Source organism: Patagioenas fasciata, chromosome 5 (assembly GCF_037038585.1).
Source record: "Patagioenas fasciata isolate bPatFas1 chromosome 5, bPatFas1.hap1, whole genome shotgun sequence".
NCBI classification, from domain to species: domain Eukaryota; kingdom Metazoa; phylum Chordata; class Aves; order Columbiformes; family Columbidae; genus Patagioenas; species Patagioenas fasciata.
In genome coordinates, this window is record NC_092524.1 from 53,686,012 (window position 1) to 53,706,326 (window position 20,315).

Genomic DNA, 20,315 nt, shown 5'->3' on the forward strand with positions numbered 1-20,315 from the left:
TAGTCAAGGCATGCTTAATGTATACAGCATCCTGGGAATAGCCGTAATGTCATAAGAGAAAATGTGAAGGGTGCAGTTGCATCCTAGAAGATCCTTTCTTAATGCCATCTGTCACCAAAACAGAGGTAAACTGTGTCACTATGTTATTATTAACATTCAGGAGAGATTAACTTCTAATACTCCTGCTATGCCAGTTTTAAGGCTTCTGACCACTGGATTTTCCATGTCAACAAAAAACAATTTCCTCTTAAGCTGCGATGTTTAGTGTTTTCCTGAAAGTGAATCTCATCTATCATGTGATCATACAAAAGCCTCACCTATAAGTGAAAGAAAAAGCAACTTTCAAGACCTTATATTTACTGAATAAAAGCTTAAAAAAGGTCGCAAAATTTTCATAACCAGCAAGAGCCCTCAAACACAAGGGGCCATTCTGGCTACAAGCAGAAAAAGCAGAACTACACACACTACCAAACTTCTTTTGAATGACTAATGTCATTTTTCAATTATACTTCTTAATCTTCGGTGTCCTTTAATGGCACATGAAGGTGGCAGGCATATATGTTTCCAGGCAATTTCCAAGCTGCCTCACATGTGGATCCTATCCCTTACCTACATCAGCAGAGCTCAGGTTTACTATTTAAGCAACAAAACTGAGGGAAATTTAATACGATGTATTGAGTGACTTACACTCCCTATCAACCAGATCACAAAACAACAGCAGCACAGCCGTGAGGGCCGGCTTCTCAGCTAGCTCAGGGCAGAGGAGCAGACAGTAAATCCCCCAAAAGATTCCTCCAAGCAAGAGCTATTCAAGCCTCAAGCTGCAGAAAGCAACACTACCTCCTCCGGTCTAGCACATTCGTACTGCATTGCTCCATAAAGATAATTAGAACTTAAAAACATACAGGCTACATAAAAGTTAATACTGCTTTTGCAACCACTGAGCAGCAGATCTGAGCCCAGCAGCGTTCAAAGGACGATGAAACCCCTCGGTGCTCTAGAAATCTGACTCCTAGAAGCAGTCTCAGATAAAAATTGTAAGGGGCACTACAGTCACATAAAGGTAGCACAAGCAACATGTGATCAGCAGAGACTAAAGCACAAAACCTTGGCAAAGAGATCCAGCAGTACAACACAGAAAGGAGCAATGCTGGGTCCACTGCAAACTCCAAAATGTTGACGACATTCAGTGCTGGAATAAGGACTCTTTTGTTCTGGTTTACACACAGCTTTACACATAACTTATTAAAATGTCTCTGCATCATTGTTTAAACATACTTTGGTGCAGGCATTGGGTTACTTTGACAAACCTGTTTTTTGCTGAGAGGATCACGAACTGGTTGAGTGATGAACGGCTGATCAGAAACTGGAGCTCTATGGGAATTAGCGCAGTCACTCACCAAAAGAAATACCACAGTAAAATAATCTGTGCTCTTCAAACCTACAGTAATAATTCACATTTTAAGCTGGGCACCTGAACTAATGGTCTTACTTCCCACTGCTCGGAAAACATGCAGCTCTCATTCATTTCAAAGGGAGAAACAGACGCCCGACATCTAGAGAAAATAATCAGAGAAAATCCAGCAGTTATAACACAGTACCTGAATGTAAGTCTAGATGCTCTGGCACTTCAGTAGCATTACCCAAATTCACCATTCTTTTAAATCTCCTCACGAGCCAATGTTTGTATCTCCACAACACCAAGACACGTGGTAAATACAGGGTGCTAAAATCAGGCATTTAAGTTTGAATCTCCAAGCTAAGCAATTTCTGCTGACAGTGTCAATATTTGGAAGATCTGCTAGGTCTCTGAAATTTACTACTAAACATTAACATCCAGTAATAAAACACAGAAATTCCCCCAAGCTAATCTGCAGTCACTGACATTGCTTTCTAAGCAACAATACTGAAACAGACACAACCAAAACAGAAAATAAAAAGAGCATTTGCTGTGTTTCAGATTAGCAGATACATGATTCCTTGTGAATTTTGACTGAAAGTCATTCTCACGAGGTAGCAGCAACAGTCCCTTTGAAATGAGCTCAGCATAATGCAGGCAGGAACTAAGCAAACTTCTTCAAACAGCTCTGCCAACACCATTCAGCTCCAAGCTGCAAATCTCCTGCTGTTTCAAACTCAGGGCCTCCTGTGAGCAGACTGCTGATTACACCAGGTTGTATGGCAGGTTTTTGATAGATGCACAGGGCAGAAGAACTAGAATGAAACCTGCCTATTGGTCACATTGAATAAAATATTTCACATCACACTGAAGAAAAAGGACACTCTGCCATCTATTCATTCCTTTGCCCCTCAGTAAAGAGACAATATATTGTATATACTACATATATACACACACACTCCACTCAGTGGATACAACTCACACAAGTGTTACTAGAGATGCTCCTGTCATGAAAGAGAAATGGGAGACAACACAAAGCAAACATCATGTCTCCAAAGCAGAGTAGATATGCTGTCAAAAAAGCCAGAGTGCTGAAACGCAGTGTGGTGGCACATTTAATTGTGCTCCTTACTCCCAGTTACACTAGAGAAGACTTGGAGCAGTCAAAGGATAGGAATGAAGACAACTCAATAGGCATCCTTCATCTTGATTTTTATGACGGGGGGCAGAGGAATCACACTTTTACAAGTTTCTGTGAAATTCCCAGAGGGGAGACCCTTGGGTGTCACAGGCAGCAAAGCAAAAACAAGAGCCACGGTTTTAGGCAGAGGCCAGGTGAGCACACATCTCACCCCCCATGCACCCCAGCCTGTACCTACTATCAGGTGCAAACCATGGGAAAAAGCAGGGTTTGTGTGGGACACAGGCTCTGCAGAAAGCTCTCCCCTGCTCCTAAAACAGTTGCTTTTATTTATTGTTTTGAGCAAGGAGGCCTTTTGCTGCCTAATCAAGTGTAGCCCCTTGTTGTCTCCTTGTAGCATCACAGCTGTGAATCTCCTAATTGCATCTTTGCTATGCAGAAGGTATGAAATCTTCATGAAAAGATGACATGAAAGGCTCCACTGGTTGGTCATAAACATGGACATTAGAGTCTTTCCTCAGGGAACGGCCAGTACAGAAATCAGATGTTCAGAATGTATTTCTGCCCATATGGTTCAAAGTGATGAATAATGCACTTTGGAAAAGAAGGATGACAAAAATAATACAACACGGCAGTAAAGCACCCATCATATTAAACAAATAACAGGTGGTGACTAAAGATGCATTTTTCATGAGTGTCTCTTCATAAACGCACACAATGCAAAGTGCTTTCGAACATAGTGCTCCTCTTTATGGACTAAAAATATTTGTTATATAGACCTAGATGTGTAAGCTCTTTACTTTCTCTTTGGACCTCTCATGGCTTGCCTTTTTTTTTTTTTTTTTTAAATATTTAGCTGCCAAACGAACTTTAAATTCTGAACTCTTAATACTCAGAGATTCTTTAATTAACATCAACTGTTTTCACTAAGTAAATTAGTAATTAAATGTTAAAACATGTACTTTGATGTGTGTTTTCAATGCATCTTCCTCATCAAATATGCTGTTCTTCACATGTATACAATTATTGAGGAAGAGGGCAGTCCAGTGGTTAATACAGAAGACAGGGTTTGAATTCCTGGGTCCAGACAGGCATGAAACAAATCCACGGCAGTTATTCAAAGTGAATTTCTGCATTCCCAAGCTCTTCTCAAACCAGTCTACATGAAATCCAGCAGCCAAGAATGAGACGTTACTCCATAGCAGGAAGTGCTCCTATACCACAGGGTATTAAATCATTGTAACCATTTCACCAGGGTTACATAGATAGAAAGGCAGAGAAGTTGTTATACAAAACAGTTATCTAAGATATCCAGAAAAAAAAAAAACTGGCTTAAATGGACTGTTTCTGCAATGGAAGAAGTCTCAGAAAATCTCAGGAATACAGTTAATACAGTCAGGAAGTGAGACTTTGCATCATTATTGCTACAGCATAATAAAGTATGTTCAGCTAAACCTGTTCCCTGCTCTGTCTCTGCACAAGCCTTACTATCTCAATGATTGCAGCAACAGTTTAAGCAGTTACTCAAGTCCGAGTCTTCTTGCATGAAGGTCAGTGTACAGAACATGAAAATAAGTGTATTCCTCCTCTCTCAAGTGCAGCTGTCTCGTTAATCCCAAAGACGACATATTCCTCATAGATCAGTCACCACTTTAAAGCCCCAATTCATACAGAGAGACTTAGGAATACATAGCAGGTTATTACTTCAGCAGGTTGCTTATTTCTATTAAGCATAATACTCCTTGTAATTCTTAACTGCTTTCCCCCTTGAGGGCATACAGCATACGTCTTGGAAACTGGAACAGACTTGCTCTGAATATCAAAGGAAAATTAATGACTTGCCATTAAAAAAAGGTGAGAGGCGGTAGTTAAACTCTACCCTCCTCTCCTCGTTGGCTCCTTAAAAGGACAATAATTTTTTAAAAATGTTATTTTTCTCTGTTTAATAATTTAGACAATAAAATTGAAAACAAAAAAGGTTCATCCCTGCAAGCAGAAGTTACTTTAGGCTGCTGCATATTTAATATTGTATTATATTAGTCTGCCTGGTGGTTCTGTTAAACACCAACTTAGATGGCTTCCCAAGTGCCAGGAAGTCAGTTCACTCCATTCAAAATTTCTCTTTGACACAGCAGTAGAACATCCCAAAGATGTGGACCTCAAAATGGTTTGTATCACATGGAGAAGACGATGATTAAACAAACTGCAAGTGCTTAAACTGACACAAAAACCTTCCTCTCTCCCCATCCTCACAATCGTAAGTGCAGTGAGTGGACCTCAGTTAACATTAAGCACCAAATTCTGCCTTTTCATGAACATACAACTTCCCCGAGGCCCTGAGATTCCAATCACAGAATAAAAAGAAAAAACCTTTCACATCCTTTCCCAGTTTAAGACTGGCAGGAGGAGCTGAGATCACCCTTCTAGCAGACTTTCCAGAGCACCCAGCAAAAAGCACTGCACTGTAGTTTCAGCATGGCATTTGAACACTTCTTTGCATATACAGAGTAATTAAATGACATGCCTTATGCTAGCCAGCTAGATACCAAAGGTACATATTAGGATACACTAGTGTAATAAGCCCCAGAGTTCATGTGGGGAGGAGTTGCCTTGTTGAAGCAGCTGACCAGGACCGCAGCTCCCAACCACCATACCTGGGGAAAAGAAAAAAGTGCTTCTGTGGCTCTGGATGGCCCTATTAACTGCAGAAATTCAAGCCATTAAATGCAAGAGGAAAGTCTGTGCAATGGGAACTTCCTTTTGTATTGCTAAACAGCAAAACTCCAGAACAGAGTAACGCTCCTCCCAAAGCTGTGTGGCTGGGGGAAGCACAGGTGTGAGCAGTCACAGCCAAACACTTTCAAACCCACTTTACTGTCTCTGATGATGGAGCTGCTGCTTCTGTCATGGACTCCATGTGGCCTTCCGCAGCCTGAACTGACCTGGAAAGGCTTTGTGCTCACCACAGTGGCAGCACATGGGATAGATGGAGAGAGCCCGTTCCTAGAACCTGGCACTCACCCCACAGAAGGCTTGTGCTGCAAGTTTTGGAAGTTTGAGAAGTGTATGTTTCAGTTCACAAGCATTCACGCTTTAGGTAAGTTACAGTCATCATCAGTATCAACAAATCTACCGAGCAATAAAGCAGAAATTTCAAAGCCGTTAGTCCAATACCTGCCATGAACCCAACAAAAAAGATCATATCTCAGATTTTCCTCTTCTCCCAAGTAAATCTATTAATGTCTAGAGCGCAGGTATTCTGTGGTCCAGGAATTCACAGTCTTTTCCTCTGACAACTGTTCCATTTATTTCATATTCTCAACCTATTTCATTAAGACACACAGAACTGCTTTGACATCACTTTTTTTCTTGTTTTGTAAAACTAGCTCTTTTCTTACAAGTGCCCCAAACAAAACATTTCAGGCCAAGTTAAACATTTCATCTGGTGGCTGGGAAAGTAGGATGGGGGAAGAAGGATCTTTGAAAATAACAAAATCATCATCCTAGTTGAAAGTTGAATAACAACAGTTAAAACTAAATTATCACAGTGAATGAAAAAGAGTTTTAACAAAAATCTGTATTATATAGGGTGTTTCAAAAAGATGGACCAAATTTGAAAACATTACATATACACATTGGGTCCATCTTTTTGAAACACCCTGTATATTCATATATATTTTTTTGTTACTGTGGAATCAAACTGATGCTTGAAATATTTAAAAAGTGTTGCATTAAACACCTTAGAAACATGTTGCATCTGAACAGAGAGGTATGAAATATTTACCAGTATTACATTGCAGTTTCAGCCCTCTTCCTTTATACTGAACTACGCTTCATTATAACCCTCAGACTAACTTGACAGCACAACAGGTGAGAAAGGAGCTCCAGGTATCTCCAGACTTGTACGCTTGTCCCTTTTGCAATTTTTTGGAATCTTATTAGGCAGGAACCATTCCTTATCATCCCAGCAAAGAAAAAGCAATGGTTGTGTCCACCTCAGCAAAAGAATACTGTGGTAGTTAACCACTCCCCGTCACTGGCACCAGAACACAGAGAAGATAAACAGAAAAGCAACTGTAAGGTCACAGCATATACCCACACAGTGTATTTACTCTTACTTAAGGAAAAAAAAACCAAACAAAACCAGACACACAATTAAATACACAGTCCAAAAAAAGTAGTCTTTGATGCAAACTTTTGATACAGGAAGTTTGGGTGTTTTTGTTTGCTTGTTTTGGGTTTTATTGAACAGAGAAGTGCAACACTATATACTTAAACAAACAAACAACCCCCCCACACACACATACACAAAAAACCCAATCAAACCCCACACACTGTAATGATAAATCTAGGGCTAATCTGATAGCCTCCTTTGGCACGCCAGTAAAATAGCTGCTTTAGAATCTCGGATTGACCCCCACAAATATATCAACACACACAACCAGTAAGCTGTAGCCTCTAGTTCTGTGATGTTGCAGAGGTACATTAAGAACTGCCATATAAAAATCTTATTTAAATGTGCTAAATGCATCCATTCGTCACCTCCTTTGCATATTAAGTATGTTTGATGGAAGCATCAAGACTGCAGCATAAACTGAAGTTTTAAGTTGGGAATTGTATGGTACCCATTATAGAAAGCACAACAGATCAGGAACTTGCTCGTGTTTTAAGCACTCCTTAGTGTTCACCAATTAAAAAAATTACTCTTCGCATTAAGTTTTCTGATTTACAAAAGACCTTGAGGAACTAAGATGAATGCAGCCTGAGGGAGAGACTTGCATGAGTATCAGTAAGATAAAGGTGGTCTGGTTTGGGTAAATTTTTTTTGTTAGTTTTTGTGGTTTATTGTTGGTGCTGGGGCTTTTGACTTTGTAGTGGTTTTTTGTTTGTTTTAATTTATTTAATACTTAATATTTTCCCTTTAGAGTCTCAAGAGGTTAAGTCACTGGTTACAAACGTACTTTTACTTGTTTATAAGCAAACTGAAAAGCAATTTCAAATTATTTATCCCTTATAAATGTGTGACAGTACAGGCCCAACTGCAAGGTCTGCATGCTGGAAGAGTAGAGTTGAGATTGTTGTATAAACAACTGCTTTTTACTCTGTCACATCAACTCAGCTGTCTCATCTGAGTGCATCTCTCTTATTAACCAGTTGGGCAGAGCATTCATAGCCTCCCAAACTAGGTGTCCTGCTAAGCTAAAGACTGTGAAATTAAGTCAGGATGAGTCCTTCTGCAGAGATTCAAACAGTTGCCATAAACACTTCAAAATCTCTAAGTACTGATAAAGCGTGGCAAGTACCTTGACATGGTAAAGGCTGCAATATGCTGTCAAGAAGAAGAGCCAAAACAAACCATGACCTGGCAGACAGCTCTGGTTTCACAATATCCAAGGGTATCAAAGCAAAACTGCTTAAAGACCCTGCCACACAAGGTGCTCAGCATCTCAAACTGCATCAAGTCAGTGCCACTTGAAATCAGGTCCTATGCCATACAAAGAAAATGCAATTTCAAGTTAACCGAGCTGCTTTAGCTTCAGTTTGGCCTCAGTTGTTATGTCTTATAGAAATAAGTCTTCAAGCAACAACAAATTATTTTAAGTTTGAATCCCTCAATTGCATAGAAGTTGGACCCAGCAACTTATAAAGAGAAAGGAAGATCAAGATCACCTTTCCAATCAAGATTTGGCTCAGGCTACAAAGCAAATGCACATTGGAAGAAACACGGGACAGCTCAACCAAGCCTGAGAATTTAAACAGAGCACTCTGGTTTAGTTTCTTCTGCATGACTGAAGCCGGGAGCTACATTAAGTGCCAGAGCACTGAAGCGTAAGAAAGGCTTCTAATAATGGCAGCTTTTGTGGTCCTCTACTACAGACTCATTCCTGCTGCATGTAAAACTGTAAAGACAGAGCCACGTGCTGTTCAGATAAGCAAAGGCAAGGGCTTCCATACTGACACAGGTTTGTGGTACTCAAGAAAACACGGAACACACAGGGTGGGGGGTTTTGTTTGGTTATGTTTCTTCCCCCACCCCTCCTCCTCATTGAAAGATCAAAATTGAAGAAGTGACCTCAAAGACACTTATTGCATTAAAAGGCAACTCCTTGTAGCTAAATGTTGTTTTGCTTTGAAGTAACTAAACAGTCTTAAGAGACTCTGAGTAATTCAAACAGGTAACAAGTTAAATTAAAATGTGTTTGTTTGGTGTGCATGTGTTTTTTTCTTTTTGTTTGTTTTTGTGGTTTTGTTTGGTTATTTTTGTGATTTTATTTTTTGTTGGTTTTTATGTGGGCGGGGTTTTTTGTGTTTTTTTTTTTTTTTTGCCTTTTTTTGTGGTTTTTTGTTTGTTTGTTTTTTTGTAAGTGGAACATGCTAAATAACTACTTCTCGGGACTGATTCTGTTTCTTTTGGAACCTGCATCTTAACAAATCCTTTTAACATGCATAGCAATTCTGCATTTAATATAAAAACTTAGAAAGAAATTCACCTCCTTTCAGTTACTGGCAGTAAATGCTTATGCCTCCTGTGGGACTCCAGCCACTTCACTTTACTGTTACACAGCTGCTCCAAAATAAAACAGCCATTAAGCTCTGTAACACCCTCCCCTTTTCTTCTAACACACCCTGTGCACCAAACGGGTCTTTCTGCAATACAAATTTGATGCTGCACTTATTAATATCTTTCCAGTGGCTATATTACAGATGGGATCACCATTAAAAAACAAAAACACACACACAGAAAGAACAACCAACACACAACCAAACACCAAAACAACCACCAAATAATTCTTTAAAGTGCCACAGGGAATTTATCTTCTTAACCCCACAGCAAAGAACTCAGATGTTTTTGAACGCAGTTTTTTAACATCAGGTAAATAAAGGTGACTTTTTCTAGAGGAAGAGCAACACCTACAGTAGTTTAAAAGTTTTTAAAATGTTAATAACCCAGTAAATAATAGTTTTCACAGAACAATAAGATATTTAAGTGGAATTCATACAGTATTTTTCCTTTGTGCAAAGTCCACAGTCTCTTACCTACAACTCCCCAAAGGAGCAGCTGTCTATCACTGTTATCTTGATTACCTACTGGGCACACACCATGTCATTCTATTTAATTTGGTTTCTAGACTTAAACATCTAGAGACTTTTAATAGTGCTAATTATGAAAGAGAACAGACAGTGACAGCTCTACAGGGGCCATTTCAGTCTGCTGAGCAGTTTTTTTTATGTAGGTACTTTTACTGGTCTGGCCATATGAGGACCCAGCGGAATTTTAACACTTAACTACCCTTCAGCTCCACCTCTTAATCACAACAGGAAGCAGGAGAGGCACCAGCTCACACACAGCTTATATTCAAACAGTGCATGTATACAGCTATTAAAAAAACAGTCATTCTGCTTAAAGAACAGTGCACACACATTAATTTGCTGCTTTAATTGCTCTTCAGAGTTCAATTTTTTTTTTTAAACTTTCCTTTTAAAAACCAATATATTTCCAAATGGGATATGCAAGCATGCAACAGTGAGTGACAGTATTTCAATTTCTGTTCATTCATGAGCAGGTGCCTTCCCCAATTTCTGCTGGCATAAAGTCCAGACACCATGTAAAGTAAGAAATACACTCTTTCCTGTGGTTTGCCCTCACTGAAGAAGCCAGCACACTAAAACTTCCTCCTGTCTCCAGGTCTTTTGCTTCCTTAGGTCCAGAGACCCACTCAGAAGGGTAAATCCCATCATTCTTAAGCAGGGTAGGTGACTCCACAACTTCCACACCTATTTCTTAGCCCAAGAGCTTTTGCCTTTACCAAAAGTACTAGAGGTCAACATAAACTCAAGCAGACCTCTACAATGCAAATCGCATTTTGTTTTCAGAAGTAAATATAACTCTGCAGTTGGATATGATGCTCTATCCAAGATCACCCATGCATTTCTGAAACTGATAATCACCCATTCAAAACAACATATAAACATCACTTTAAGAGACATCTCAAATATCCATATTGGATGAAAACACACCATGAAGAATTTCTTACCAGTCTAATAAGTCATTAGGAAAAAAAAATCAGTGTACAAAAGGTGAGAGTTGGTTACAGACCTTGGTAACAAAAGCTAATTACAAGGCTGTTGGAGCAGAAAGTCTGGGCCAGCTGAGTTAGAGGCACAGAGACACCTTCACTCAGTTTGCACCACAGGGTCACAGATGTCACTGGAACTGATGGGAACAAGCCTTGACACCAAATCTTAAACCAGAGTCAGAGTTGGGCAAGGGCAAGACTGTGGACTGAATCCAGGGTGCCACAATGCAGCATGTGACAGTATCCTCAGTAAAAGCCACAACAGATTAAACAGCATTGCCATAGACAGAACACACACACACACAAAAATGAAGATAAATCACTTGTGTTTTTTACCTGCCATTAAAAGCAAAAAATGACTTGCTTTGGGAACTGGTATGCAGTTGGGGATTTGTTTTGTAATCATCCTTTACACACTTGTGGAATTCACCTCCTTGTGTCTTTAAAGACTTTTTAATGAAAAGGGCTAAATGACATGGAATTCATTACAGAAACACAAGCAATAAAAGCAGTCTTTAACATTCATTTGTCTTTTAGAAAAAATAAATCTCAAAGCTATTTTTAGCAACAAGAAGCATGCAAGCTATTTTCTAACTTACCCAAAATTGGTAAACTCTATGAAACTCCTTCATAAAATTGCAGCTGACAAAAATAGGACATTCACCCAAAATCTAGGCAGCAGGACTGAACGTGGCTGTCTGGTGAGACTGTCTGAACAGCGACTTATGTCTTAAACCTAATAGCTAAAAATATATATGTAGTAGAGGACTGAAATACCCTGTGGCTTTAGCATTGGTAATCACAGCAACAGTCTAGGAGATTAACGGTAGGCCTTGGCTTTCATTAAGAAAAGCCACACACACTCTCACGTTACCCTTTTTTAAGCCGTATAAAAGACACAGTAGATACATTCTGTAATGCCCACATCCCAAAAATTGTTTTCAATTAACATGTCAGAGGTTAAGTCAATATTGCTGTGTGGGAACCAAACAACTCTTCCATATTGTAAAATTTGTATACATCGCCTCCATATTTTAGGACACTGCTGCTCTTCTCTTGGTTCAATTTCTTTATTTGTCTGCACAAATTCACACCCCTCCAGCTTATTAAGCAAAACGAAGACAGGACAGACACATCGCAGCCTATTCTGCCCCTTCCCATATTCTAGCTCCAGGAAATTACAGGCAACAAAGCAGTTTAAGAGCCAACCTATTCTCTTCCATCTGTTTGAGGTCACTATTTCATTCTGTATTAAAATGCATGCGGAGTCTTAGGAGGGGAAAAATATGTCTCTTTAAGCTCAGTCCTCCATTAACCTTCCAGATATAACTCAATGTATCAGCTGAAACACACCCTAGAATGACAGCCGGTCATCTCAATGTGGTGTCCAGCAGCATTGCTACCGGCCACCTGACATTGTGGCTCTCACCAACCTGGGAAGACTTTTCAAACTGACCTCTGCAGAAACTTATTTCAACTCTGGGGCAGAAATGTTTGTTTTGCCTCATTCTTCCAGAAACAGGCAAGACAATTCTCACTATAAAAGCTGGCTGGTAGTGATGAATCACATATCTTGGCTGCTTTCTCATTCATATGCTTGATAACAGGACCTAAACAAAATGACTGTCCATGATATTTGTGATTGTTCTTATGTTCATTCCACCTGCAGAATAGAAGTATCACTGTTTTCAAGTGAAGGACTAAATCACAGACAACATCATCAGTTCAGCATTTCCCAGAATGTCTCTGCCAAGGTCAGTCATTTCTTTGCCTTGTAGCCACCATCGCAATAACCGAACATCTTCACAATACCAGTCTTGCATGCACCTTCATGTCTTACGATCATGCTACTGCAGGACCAAAAACTTCAAACATTTTTGCCACTGCAGAACCAAGAAGGCCTCATTAAGCAAAGTAATGCTTAAATACATACAGACAGTCTGTGCCTGTAGCAAGATTAAACTAGAGAACTCAAATGAGGAACAGGAGTGGAAACATACAGAGCTAGTAAGGTCCTATTCTAGGTCATGCCTGTGGCAGAGTGGCAGTACACTCCAAGCCCTAGCCCCCTGACTTATTGAACACAGAGCATCTCTGCAACAGTACCTTAGTATCAACTTGTCATACTGCCTTATTTTTTGTATACTTGTGAAAAAGACTAAGATGCAGAGAGCTTCAGAGGCTGCTCATCATCATTTCTACATGCAGCTGCAACATAAAGCCACAAGAACCTGTAAGATACCTTTGGTAGGTGCAACAACACAATTCCCAATGCAGAAACAATCCAGGAGACGGTATGCATATAACCTGCTCAAGTGTACACAGATGTGAGAGAACATACTTTTTAGAGTGCATGAAATTAGCAAAGATTTTGAATTAGAAAGAACTTATCTGTTGAAGCTTTTGGTATCTTGCTTCAGAAAGCTGATATTCTTGGTTAATAATGTTGGAATGTAAAGCTCAAGATGAGGAAAGGTCCCCCTTAAGCCAAGTTGCTAAATTAAGGTTTCTAGGGAACAGGAATCAAAGGAAAGCAGCCATCCAGGCATATCATAGTTTAACAGGCAAAGCACAAGGCTAGCAAAAAAAAAAAAAAATCTTAATTTTATCACTTAATTCAGTAGGTCATTGTGGGCAGGAGTTCCCTCCCTCAGAACAGATAAATGCTTTTTGACTTCAGGGCATGCACATTTATGTACATTTCTAGCATGTTGGTGTTTACTTTGCTAAGGACTGGAGGACTAGCCTACTAGGGGAAGATTTCAACCCACAGAAGAAGACATAGCTAGTTTCAGAACTTTATTTATAGCTTGAGTTCAGTTGCCAGTTCATAATTTGTGCACAAATCTGGAACTTAACAGTTTGAATCGCTTTTTGCAGACCAGTCAAGAGCTCTGAAACTGACTCAGTCTTCAGCTACAGAAGCAGGAGTCGTTTATTGATCTGGAAAGTACTGGTGTTGCATGACATTTACTGACCCACTGGGAGAACCAGCTTTTGCCCCAGTTTGAAGACAAAATGGTCTCTCTCTCTCTTCTGAAGATCAGAAACAGCACTACTGCAGCCCCAGCACCAAAACAGCCCAACTCATGGGCTGCAAACTCCCTTTAACCTGCCTGATAAAAACCTTACTGCTTGCTCTTCTTTTACACAATATAGAGCAGCCAAGTAAAAGAAGGACAGAGGTCTGAGAAGACAAGCCTTAAAAGTGAGCCAAGCTAAGTGAGTTTAGGCAGGGAGGGTAGTGTGGTGACAAAGTCTCTAAAACTTCAGTGAATAGTTTCATCTTTACTCTTCCACACCCCCACTTTAATGTAAATGCTAAGGGTTACGAGTTCCTTTTTGAAGCTGCACAAGTCACAGTCACAACTGGTTTCAGAACTGTCTCTCAGTATGATTTTTTAATGAAAAAATATTTCCAACCTATTTAGAAACATGAAGCAATCTGTTAGGTATTTAGTGGCCACTGATGCAGGAAACACAGGCAACAAAAATACAGTGATGACCACACTGCAGCATTTCTTCCAACAGCGTCTCTCAACCACATACTCCAGATGTGGCCATAATAACCATGCAAGAACCAGCTGTGGGACGATCACAATCTTTTTTTCTTCTATCAGCCTCAACTTCTCCATTTAAGTGGTAGAGATTTTTGCTTCAGAGTGCAATATGTACTGTTGGAGTGATTACTGGCATTTTTGAAGGTTAGGAAACTAGCTGACATTAAAACAGGTCCTTTCATTAATTTAGTTCTTTATAAACTGCTACCAAAGTGTGGTTTGGTGCCTTAGAAAAACCCTAAACCCAAGGATTGACGTATGAACAGATGAAGAACAGGAAAGCCACTTCAAGCTTCCCCTGCCAGACTGCCTTAGGCCCCTTCCAAAACTCCATAGGTCTGAGTATGTTCTCCAAGTGTTGCAGACATTAGGACGGCTGCTCTTACATGGACATGGGCAAGTACCAGCACCTACAAGGTTTAAATATTTCCTACAGCACAGCAAAGGGATAGGCCAATGCCCCTCAGATTTTCTAGTCTACTTCTCCCACCATCAGAAGTGACAGAACCAGCAAAATAATTGCTCTTGCACAGGTTGTTACAGTTTAAGGGTTATTTTTGGTTTTTGTTATTCTTTTCCTTCCCACACACTGCCATCAGACTCTGACAGCAACAGGGACAGTGCCACAGCACTCTGAAGAGAATTGCCACAGCTGGGATTAATCACCATTCAGAAAAGTACAAGACCCCAGGGAATTAAGGCCATAACAACTCACAGTCAACAAGGGTCAAGAGTGCTTATTGCATTGAAGCCAAACATCACTCAGCCATGCAGTGTTCCACCTGAGCTGTATTCAGAACAATTTATTTGGACCAGTAGATGAACCTTAGTGGAACTCATAGTAGGAGCTTTTTAAAGTGAAGGCATAGGTCAAGAATAGCAAGATAATTTCATCTCCCTTGCACTGGACTCGCCAGAATCAGCCTAAGGACCAACATTCCCAACTATGTTATCAACACAAGGCAGCAGCCAACAGCTGGAGGTCCATCTGCCCATGCACACTGGTTAGCTGTAGGATGAGGTGAAGGCTTCACCCTTTGACCAGGATGCACAGCACCTGCACCAGTGAGAAGTGCATGAGCATCTCTTCTCCAATACACTCAGCTCTCTATTGACCCCTTTAATCAACATCCTCACTGCAGCTGCAGGCAGTGGGCTGTAATTTTCTGTACTAAACTATTTCCTACAAAACCATTTTGAACTCCAGCTTAAAGACAGCCAAGTGTCTGAATTCAATCAGAGCAAGAAGAGACACATAAGACTCACACTATGAGCAATGAACACATTCTGCCATGCTCAGCCCTTTCCCAAGATATGGCACCAATTCCAGAAGTTTTACGACCAGCTGTTTCTCCAGTGAACCAGTCCCATAACAGTTATTAAATGCAAATAATGACGGATTCTCTTGAATGCTCATGAAAATGAGTCATTTGCCTGGTTTCAAAAGAGGGGCCTCCCAAGCCAATAACAGACCTGCAAAGCTGCAACTGCTCAGAGTGGCAAATGCAGACACGTTGCCTGCTATCACCAGTAACAAATATTACATACCGAATTAAAGACAAAAAACACACAACACACCAGAACTTCCATTTTAAACGTCTTGAGACAATTTTTTTCCTAGTAGCCACCAGCAATCCCATTTCATGCAGCTGAAAGTTAAGAGAAGGTAACTCCTCAGAAAATTGTTAATGAACAAAGTCAGTTAACAAACTTCTAAAAATGAGATGATATTTGAACTGGAAAAGTGCTTCTCCCTTGCACTTATCCCTCCCAAGCTATGCCTGCTGAAGCACATATAGGAACTGATCTTTATGGTTCAAATCAATGCCAAATTCCAACAATAATCTGGTTTGCTCATAGTCATTCCCAGCACAGACCCTCAGCCTGAAGTATCAGGAAAGCCCCAATGCTGTGGAGAACACCTGGGTTCACGCTTGTGGATTAGACCTGTCCTTGTTTTCTGAAATAATATAATCTGTATTAATGTGAATTTTGTTTTACCAAAGAGCTATACAAATACACGAGAAATCTGATATCAGAAAAAGATATACTAGACAATTTGATAATCTGAAGTGTCAACTACTTTCTGAATATCAGAGTTAATTTTAGTAGCCACTTACATCACCTTCCTCAGATACAGTTTACAGTACCATGAATTCATGTCATATTCTTGATCGCTTCCTGCCCAGTGCAGAGAGGGGCAAATATCTCTCATATCTTCCAATGTCCTTCAAGAAACCATGAGGTGACTTTCTTTTTTTTTTTTTTCATTCAAAGAGACTCTGTCTACCAAATTCAGTAACAGCCATAAACTTGACTTGGGTCCATTAAGCAAAAGGGAATGTAATATGTCAAGGCTAAACTGTATTTTTAGAGCTTTTGTTTCTCTTGAGGAAGCAGCAAACTCATGTTCCTATTGTTTGTCAGGAACTTCCCCCTCCACTTCCAGTCTGCGATCAAATTCGATTGCATATTTTCAGTCAGTAAGACACTACCTCCATTTTAAATTAAGCTTGTATGTGTTAATCCTACTTCACCAAACAATGCCTGCAACTTTAACCTATTTAAAAAAAAATTGCTAACATTCAGGAAAGAAGAGGTCTAACAATATTAAATATATTCTAAAGCATCTGTTTGGTTGCATGTTGAAAAAACTAGTAAAAGCTACTTACGTCAGATTCTAAAACAAAAGAAATCCTCCAAATATGCAGCAGAAACATTAGCATACATGTGTCATTATACTTGGCACCACTCACACAGTGCTCAGTTACAGCATAGATGGCCTTAACTCCTCCCAGATGACAGAGAACTGAAGGCTGCACACGACCATGTGAAAGGGAACCTCTGATTAGCACTGAGACCTTGAGTCTGCCCTGAAGACGTGACTGTGACGAGGACAAATAAGTTCATATAATGTTATCACAAAAAATATTTTATTTTAAGCTTTGTTGTAATTACACATTTTCAGGACCAAATGCGAAGAATAATTGGCTCTCATGACTGCCTTGTTTACATACAGTATATACAGTCTTCAGGCAGGAAGATTCACAGTGCTTAACTTCTGGACTACAGCAGGAACATCGCTGTCACACCTGTTACTGCAAGCCTCAACTACTGTTTCCCATTGAAAACTCTGCATCTTAATCTATTTTGGTTGTTGGTAGCTTTATTGGATTACGATTACATAGCTCAAGACCTAGGTCAACAACAAACCAAGCAAGATATCACATGATTCTGAATCACTTTTCTTTCTTCCTGACTCTGATCCCTCTTCAGGTACTCTTAAAAGAGGTCAGATTATCAGCTCCAAGACAAAGAACTCGCATGAATAAAAAGCTTTAGAGTTTCAACACCTGAAGGACCAGACTCTTAGACTGTAAGTCTTGTGAGGGTGAGAAGAGCAGGAAACAGACTAGTCCTGTCCCTAAACATAGTCCTTTTTGCTTGTAGACTTCATACACATTTACACTGTCCAGTGGGTAACAGAGAAACCAGAAAAACCTTCAACCTCTAGTTATGACCAAATGGAATTTGCCCTTAGAAATCACAAGTCTCAGTAATGACATCACATTGCATCAGAATCTCCAATTCTTAGCAATGGAGACACAGGTCAGCTGTCTTCAGAAACACACGATACTCTCCCACATCACTCAAACCTGAGTTACACACTTAATCTTTCTAGAGGCGACTAGAACTTGCACAGATGAGTCATCCAGCCCATCTGACTTTTTCACAAGTCCCTCTCTCTTCTAGGCTTCCCTAAGCCAGTCCAGAAGCAGCGTACTGGCAGTAACATGGAATAGCAGTAGGCAAGCTCCAGAAGAGAATGGCATCAAAAGGCCTACTGTAATTAAGCATTAAGTCTCTTCTGTATTTTGAAGACAAAGTCAACGCACAGTCTCTTCCACATGTACAAAAAAAATTATATGTACAGGATGAACACACTGACATCAGCTCCTACACTTAGTTGTTATATGATTGAGACACATATGCACAGGAGCATTTTAACAGTCCTCAGTGTTTTCAGCCTGGTTTATACTGTACAGCATTCAAATCTGGCAAAAGATATGTAAAAGGAAACAGTAGAATACTTACTTGTCTCACTAGGGAGTCTAAACATATACAACAGTATGTACACAGAAATTCTATTTATACTAACTGAATTCACCCCTGTGGTTTTTCAGCAGCATCCAACATGTATCTACGCCTGCAAAAGCGCTCAGCTGTCACCAGCCTGGTTTTAGGGGAGTGCCTTAACAGCAGAGGGGCACTGGCCAGTTCAAGAATGTCACCTAAGAATTGTCCTGTTTGTGAGAACTTGCAGTGATTCCTGCACTTAAGTCTCTTAGAGGAGTTCAGAACAAACTGCTTTGACACCTGAAAACAGGTACACAACATGTCTACCTTCAAGATAAGCACAAGTTTATTTTTCCTAGTTAATAGTATATTAATTTGAGGTTTATATTCTAGCATTAAAGACACTTCTTCATTATGATTTATTTGCTGGCAGCCACTTTAAGGGAATGTTACTTGTTTTAAACAAGTTTTACACCCAAAAACGTTATACCTTTCAGCATCTCTTCACATGCACACCCCACAACCCCACCACAAAAGAGCCTTTTAACTAAATGTATCTCCAAGTGCTATCACAGCCTTCAAATGCACTTCTTTAAAAGCAGGAAAGCAGCCTCTGGCCATGAGGGATAGAGAGAGTAGCCATATTGCCATTTCATAAGGAAAGCACAGCTGAAAGTACTTTTACACAAATACAATTTCCTCCCCATTTCTTCTAGCAAGCTTCTTTTTGAGCCACCAGCCCCTGCACTAGCTGAAACATTATACCAGTCACCACAGATCAAGGAACAAAGAACAGAAATCTCACCTGATAATAAGTCTTAATGTTTCTCACTAAGATGGTCAGGTTTTGAACCCGAAGATAGGTGTCGTTATTTACATGCTTATTGACACGTTGGTTGGTTGGTCGAGGATCTCTGTTAAAAGAGGAAGAAAATAAAGTATTATCAGTTTACTCAGTACTAAGCTTTAGCATCTCGATAATGCACCGTCATGAAAACCCTTAAAAACTTACCCATTATATGCACTGACATAATTATACACGATACATATACAGTAATTCATTATAGAATAAGCTCATTACCTTTGCACCTATGTACAACTTGGAAATCTTCCTGCGCACCGAAGTAACCTACTTTAGGGTAACCCACAAAGCAATTCCGGCCAGCTTCCCTCCTTATTAGTACTTCCATGAAGCAAAGAGCATATTTGGTTTGTGCACACTAGATCAAAGCAGTCTCTGATAATAAGGGGTTTATCTTATTCAAATATAGGAAAGCCTAGGAAAAACTACCATGCCATCCTTAGCTTTGGAGTTCTATGACAAGAGGAGGGTGTTAACGCTTGATCAATGATCACTGTGCAAACTTCAAAACCCAGAAGAATTATACACTGAAGGGAAAAAGGAACACTGCACTTTTATTATAGCAGTGGCCTCTAACTAGATCTTCCTTATATATCCACTGCATCACAAACAAAAACCCACATACACAAAAAAAAAAAAAAACACCCCACCACACAAAAACCAAACACAAAACAGCTCTATCAGGCTTCACAATATGAATAAAATGTAAGCAAGACAGGAAAAAAACAGTGGAAAGGTTTTAGGGAAGGAAGTCTAAAGTTTTTGCTTCATTTTAAAGGAAGTAAATCAAAATTGTACCTGAAGCAACTTTGTTTCTAAAACAAAAAATAAAATGGGAAAAAAGCTGCAAGTGATTTAATAATAACGTACACCTTCCCATACTCTGTGTGCACCCTAACATGTTGCAAAAAAGGAACATGAAAAACCTTTATCTGTCAATAGCACAGCTCAAAGCCTTGCGTTTCCCCTCTAATAAAGACTCTTATCAGCAAACTCCTACACAATCCAAACACCTGCCTCCCAGAGGTCTGCTTTGGCTGTTGATTAAGCCATTCACACCTCTTCCAGGGCCAAATATTGAACTCAGGCATTGACAAGGAAATAAAAGACAAACCGATCGAATATTTATTTTTTCAAGATATCTGCCAAAGCTTACATAAGTATGTCAAAGAGTTTTTTCTTTCTGATGATTTTTTTA

At 39.7% G+C, this 20,315-nt stretch overlaps 1 protein-coding gene across 2 annotated transcripts in view; it reads right to left on the bottom strand.

The window, feature by feature from the left end:
* CCDC88C (coiled-coil domain containing 88C) overlaps positions 1-20,315 on the bottom strand; it is a 99,676-nt gene that overhangs the window by 71,432 nt on the left and 7,929 nt on the right. For both annotated transcript variants that reach the window (XM_065838178.2, XM_065838177.2), the window contains exon 3: positions 19,061-19,169. In XM_065838178.2, coding sequence (XP_065694250.1) covers positions 19,061-19,169 — 109 coding nt within the window. The remainder of the gene's footprint in view (positions 1-19,060; positions 19,170-20,315) is intronic.